Source organism: Prunus avium, chromosome 1 (genome assembly GCF_965620075.1).
Source record: "Prunus avium chromosome 1, drPruAviu1.hap1.1, whole genome shotgun sequence".
Taxonomy (NCBI): domain Eukaryota; kingdom Viridiplantae; phylum Streptophyta; class Magnoliopsida; order Rosales; family Rosaceae; genus Prunus; species Prunus avium.
Window position 1 is genome coordinate 9,115,775 of NC_142284.1, and position 6,738 is coordinate 9,122,512.

Below are 6,738 nucleotides of genomic sequence, written 5' to 3' on the forward strand. Positions count from 1 at the left end.
GCGGACAATATCTGGCAAGGGAAGTCAGGTCGTGACAATTTAATTAATCTTCCTCTTCTTTTCTTTGCTGGTCAACTTGGACTCCTTAGAGTCGAGTAGGATCGTGTTAATCCTTATGATCTTCTAGGAAAGTTCCTTGGCGGTATTGCGGTACTCGATCTGCTAGATGGTCTGCTTTGCAATGAATTTCTTGCAGTAGCCTTCTCTCACTAGTTCTTTGAGGTACTTTTTCCAGGCAAAGCAACTATTCGTGTAGTGCCCGTATTCCCCATGGAAGGCACAATATTTGTGGGCATTCTTCTTATCTGGGTCTTCTTTCAGAGGCGGCGGTCTCCTTACCCAAGGCTTGTCTTTCACTTGGGCTAGAATTTGATGTATGGGGATGAAAAACTTGGTGAAGTTCTCATCCGCCTGAGTGTCTCCTTGGGACTTACGCTTGGCACTATTCTTGTTGTTGAATATATCACCTCTCTAACCTACCTGTTTGGCTAGTTGGTCAGCTTGCCTGGTAGACTTTTTCATTGCAATTTGGTAGTCATTCTAGAGCGCGTAGCGTTCCGCGGTCGCGAAGACCTCAACCAAAGTCTGGCTGGGAGCGATAGTTAGCTTGTGGTATAATTCGTGTTCAGCTGGCAGGCCCTTCATGAAGGTTGAGGACGCGATTCGGTCATCGCACTCCACGATGTTTGCCTTTTCTGCCTTAAATTTCTTGATGTAATCTCGAATGGACTCGTCGGACTTCTTGCGCAGATTGAACAGATGGTCAGGGTTCTTTTTGATCGTCTGATAAGAAATGTATTCCTTGGTGAAGACGTAGGCTAGCTCCTTAAAGCTGTTGATCGATTCGGATGATAAGGTGTGGAATCAATCCTGGGCTGAAAAGTCATGACAAACACTTTGCACATTAGCGCATCGTCGGCCTTGTAGAAAATCATAACACTTTTAAAGTGTTTCAGATGGCTCTTGGGATCAGAATCCCCTTTGAAGTGTGTTAATGAAGGCGTTGAGAATCTCTTTGGGGGAGCAGCTTGCTCGATTTTGGCAATGAATGGCATGGAGTTTGCTTGGTCCACTTCTCTGCGCAAAGCATCTTAGAAATCTCCACCGATCTTCAAGTCTCAAAATTGGTTATTCACAAGCTTCATCACGTCTTCTGCGCGCATGACCTGCAGATCACGTCGGTGACCATCGTGATTTGGACAGCGCTGATTGACTTCCTCATTGGCTCGCAAGGGTCGACCTTCTCTGTTGTCTTGCATGTGTGGCGTATTGGTAAACTACACTTGCGAAGGATTTCCTGTGGCTTGCCGACGGGAATTGGTTCTTTGGGAGTGAGTTGCGAAGCGCCTTTCCTCACGAACCTCATTGCGAGAGTCATTTGGTTGGCCTCCCTGAGAGCCTAACCTCCCGTGAATATTTCCCTGTGGACCCAGCCTTTCACGCACCTCTGCTCTCTCTTTTCTCTCGGGTTCAATAAAAAATTGTCCACGGAATTAATATTTAAATCCAAATGAAATGGAAAAACCTCAAAAATTCTTATCACAATCCATCCTCTTATGAATATATAATTTCTTTGAAGACAAAATAAACATAGATCCTTGCACTCTGTAACTCGCTTCTGGGTTTTGCTCATCAATGAGAAACTCCCGGTGGAAGAAATGTAAAGTGGTTTGAATGAAGAAGAGAGTGAGTAGTTCACACCAAGGTCTTAAATATCGATAGTTTCGGAAATATCGGTGGTTCAAAAACACGGAAATATCGATGGAAATATCGGGAAGATATTGATATCGATAAAAATTGAATAAAAACCACAGAAATTGTGATAAATACATGGAAATTTTTAATGAAACTTTAGAAGAAGTTTATTTAGTCAATTATCTATTATTTTGACACAAAAAATTGGAAGGAAATGCATTGCATAGTGGGTTTGAGTGATTTAAGTCGATTATATTGCGAGCTGACAAACTCTGTGACTTAGAAAATTTGGAGTAATTAATGAAAGAGAATTAAACACCCCATAGTAATTTATTTATCATTTTTAGTACAATATTTTACACTTTATAAATTGCATGGTAAGATACATGAGTAACCTTATTTCACATTATTCACTGGACATGGTACACGTTCTTATATTTATTATTTATCAAAAATTGAAAAATAATTAAAGATGTAAACCAACTTGATTTTTCATGAAAATTAGGCACTTTACCATGCTTAAAAAATAATAGTGAAGATTGAAAATTAACTAAGAACATAAATAAATTTATCCAAGGAAGAATCAAATAGTAAATAAAGAAAATAATTATACAGATTTAAGTAATTAAGCAACAATTTGAAGGGGAATTTAGTAATGTAAATACTTATAATGAATAATAAAATAATCCATAACACTAAATGGATTAAATAGAAAAGAAATAAATTATATTAAGTAATTAAGTAACTGATCAACAATATAAAACAATAAGTAATTATGTTAATTTCTATTTTGAGAAACAACTCACAAGTATTATAAATAAATATTCCATAGCTTATTATCACAAAGTGATGATTGGCGTGGTGGTTAAGCGCTTACAGATCTTATATTGACCATTTGCAGCTGCCACTTGGACGAAAATATCGTTATCAAAATATCGGCGAAATTATCGATAAATTGACGATATATATATGGTAATGTGCTAAAATATCGCTTCCCAAAAAAATGATAAATGGTCAATATATCTCGATATTATTGAGAGGGGGCTTCAATCAAGCAGGGAGAAAAGGAAAATGACCAAAACGTGAAAAAGGAAAAGCAACATGACGAGAGGGGAACATGAAAAGGGAAAAAAAAAAAATCCTAGTTATGAGTTTTTAACTATAAAAATTAGATTTTATTTATTGAAAAATAAGATAATGGGTTGGCTGTAAGGAAAAATATTAATTTGATGAGAAAAGCCAAATTTACTAAGTAATGTGGACGATTTTTGTTGCATGACAGTTTTGAAGAAAAAGAAAAGGCAAGCATTCTAATAATCACTTAAGAAAACACAAACTTGAGCCTAATTAACATCATTTTAACATTAAATCTCATCCCGAACATAAGACAACTATAGTTCTCTGGCAACTCCACGGACAGTGACCTCGGCTTCCACCAAGCAAGTATCCTTCAACAAAAAACCCTTGCCTTCCGTACCGAAAGAATTCAGTGTCATATAAGTAGAAGAACCACAACTCGGGCTCGATGCAGTGAACCACATATTAGCTACAGAATGAACCCTCATATGTTATGTGCCGGCATATTATATACAATTAAACGTTGAAATAGGACAATCCTTACCTTCATAACACTCATAAATGGCGCCGCATTGATTGACAATGCCCAGGGAAACATCTGCAAATATTTTCGAACCTGGAGGTACTTTTGGATCATCTAATTCCAAGTAAAGAGAAATATGAGTGCCATTTCCTTTTCCATGACCCTTCGGATAGAGCCGTATCTTCCTGCAACAACCAACACATTAAAAAACAAGAGTGCATTTTTATATTACCTGCACCTAACTTGAAGCAAAATTACAACAGGTTTTCCAGTTCCAAACTCATAGTTTTATATATGGCCTATATATATATGTATTTGAAATTGCATATATATAGTTCATCAAAAGACAAAACATCATCATTTGTATGGGTAAATATTTTCTATTATGATGCAGGTAAAAAGAGATCTCCGTCTGCACCCACATTAATAAAAGCCCTTCAAATAAGGCCTATCAGATATACCATTTCTGATCTCCAGCTGTGAATGATTCTGAGTAGTAGCTCTCAGCATCTAACTTCGAAAAGTTCTCAACCTTCCAAACATGCTTGCGCATAACAGAATCTTTTATCATTGAAAGACACTCTCCTTTGCATTTCCTTCTTTCTTTGAACACAAAGACGTCCGCTCCAAGCACACAGGTGTCACCCGTGAGATATCCCTTGGAAACATCAGTAAATGCTTCAAAAGAGATAAATTGATCAACACCCAAACAATGCATCATCTCATGCAAACACTTCTCGTTTTCATTGGCATCTAAGGAAATGCAACATGAAAAATGATCAGCAAATCACAAATATGAAAAAGAACAAGTCTCTACATCAACTGGAAAATTATAGAGACAGCACCTTCAAGAACAAAGTACATTCCCTTCTTCTGATCAAGCAAATAGAACCTGAAACCAACAAATACTTCCCAACCAAACTGAAGTGAATCAGTTCCAACCATTTCCAAGTATAGAGAGATGTGCTCTTCCACGTCCCTTGTCTTGTTACCATTTGGGTGGAGCACTAGTTTCCTGTGAGCAAACACATAAAAGGCTAATGCATGTTGTAATGGGAAATACTAACTTTTCTCTAAATTCCCTCTCAACTTTTAAATGTCCTAAACTATGTGGACAATGCACATCAAATTTTGCATTAAAGGCTAGTTTGGCATTGTTGTGTTGTGAAAATAATCGCTGTCAAATTTGCTGTGAGAGAAAGTAGTTTGGGTAAACTTTTTGTTAAAAGTGTTGTTAGTACTGATTCTCGCATAATCATTAAACTCAGTGCCTCTTTGAAACTAATTCCCGCATAATAAGAAAATGAAAGCACTTCCTTTATAGCTTTCTCTCGCAACAATTATTAACAATAAGTGATTTTCTCATAATTTACCAAACGGGTTGGGCTTCCCAAAATTTTTTAAAAATCACTTATCACCTCAAATAAACAATGCCAAACAGGCACTAAGTTAACAACAATGCTGAAGAACCCACCATAAAAAAAAATAATAATAATAAAGGGTAATTTTCACTTTACTATCGATACATCAAATCTTTTCCGCCTTAGTCGCACACATAATTTTTATTTTCATATTAATTTAACACATCCGTTAGTCATTCCTCAAGACCTTCATTAAAGCTTATGTGGCAATATATATGCCTCATACACCCACTCATATGATGACATGTGGTCTGACAATATATCAATTAATTGAATAAATAGAAATAATTCAAATTAAAATTTCATCTGCCCGTTCTATAAAAAAAGGGAATGCTAGAAACCTTCTCTCTAATCTTCTCCCTTCTACTCATGACATGTGTCAATTTCCCTTATTATATGTATTAACTTTTTTGTTTTAATTTACAACAAGCTAGTCTTTATATATATATATTTTTTTTTTACAACAACCTTGTTAAAAAAATTAAATAAATAAAAAAACGTCAGTCTTTTATTTTGTTGAAAAAAAACGTCCTTTTTTTTTTCCTCTAGAGAAATGAAACTCCTATTTTCTCTTTGTTTCTATTGGTCATTGACAATGGCTCAAGGGTGTTTCTAGCCTATGGTAGGCTGGGCTCATGCCCGGCCCAAATATTTGTTAAAAAATTCTTGCCTACACTACACTACATATGTCCCACACTTAAATTAAGCATATACAAACCTGTACAAACCTTTTTTTCTTTCTTTTCCTTCACTCTCTCTCTCTTTTTTTCTTTCTTTTCCTTCACTCTCTCTCTCTTCCATTATTTTTCCATCTCTCTTCTCTCCCTCTCTTTTATTTTTTTCCTTCTCTCATCTCTCTTCTCTTTTTTTTTGGTTCTTTCCCTTCTCTCTCTCTCTCTCTCTCTCTCTTTCTTCTTCCTATTCCTTCTCTCTTTTTGTTAAAAAGAATATTATCTACACTACTTATGATTATTAATTTTTTTTGTCTCACACAAACCCCAAGCACGCCTATAATTTTTTTTTTTTGTCTTGCACAAAGATAGCTGTTTCAAAAATTTCAGAAATTAGTTTTTGCATTTGTAGATATAGATGCATTTCACCCTCACTATGTGTATTTTTTTATGTTTATTAATAAAATTCACTTCTACCGTCGAATTTAGTATATAAGTTTTGCCCGATCAGCTTTCGAATACTGGAACCACCACTGCAATGGCTATGTAAACATCACATGTGCAGCTTCCGCCTTAGACAAGTTTGACTGTTTTAATGCAAAAGAATCTTCCTTCGAGCATGGTTAAGTATCAATCAATAGTGGTCCAAATTCTTGTGTTTAAAAAACAGACGTTCTCTCTTGAAAAGAAAAACATCCTTTTTTTTCTTCAATATTTTTATTTTTATTTTTTGAATCCAATCCAATCTGCCAATATTATTGAAACCAATAAAATTGGATTGGATTGGTCGGTTTTACCGTGATAAAGTGAAAATTACCCAAAAATGAAAAAGAGAGTTAAGATAGAGATTCACCATCTGTATCCTCCAGCTTCGAATTCCTCAGACTCGTACTTATCCACTGAATTTTCAATGAGCTCCGAAAACGACTCTATTTTTAGAGTGTAATGAGTTGGTGGAGATTTTGAAAATGATCTCGAAACCCCTGGAAGGTGAAAAAACAAATGGAACCACAAGAAGGCAGGGTGATACAAGCATATATTAGGCATCTCTGGCCATACAGTTTGCTACAGAATTCCTATAAGTAGCATAAAGAGACAGAATATTGTATCTTACCATGTTGGTCAGAGTTAAGGCTAGCCATGACGATAAAATTGTCCAAAGATAGCTTTGAGAGGGCAGCCCTTATGGCTAATTGAAACAGAGGAGTAACTTACAAAAAATCACAACACAGATGGAGTTGGGGATAAACAACATAGTCTCTTACTTTATAATGTGATTAGAAAAAGAGCATGGTGTTGGAAATCCCTCCGTAGTGGAATAAAAAGGTATTGAATTGGCAACTGTTGTGTT

At 35.8% G+C, this 6,738-nt stretch overlaps 1 protein-coding gene across 1 annotated transcript; it reads right to left on the reverse strand.

The window, feature by feature from the left end:
• Positions 1–2,920: 2,920 nt before the first annotated feature.
• On the reverse strand, positions 2,921–6,738 carry LOC110752344 (uncharacterized). The gene is made up of 6 exons (XM_021952979.2): positions 6,502–6,738; positions 6,241–6,370; positions 4,141–4,310; positions 3,757–4,048; positions 3,317–3,480; positions 2,921–3,241 (listed from the first exon to the last, which is right to left on the reverse strand). The coding sequence occupies exons 1-6, from the start codon at positions 6,527–6,529 to the stop codon at positions 3,087–3,089; spliced, it is 939 nt and encodes a 312-aa protein (XP_021808671.2). The 5' UTR covers positions 6,530–6,738; the 3' UTR covers positions 2,921–3,086.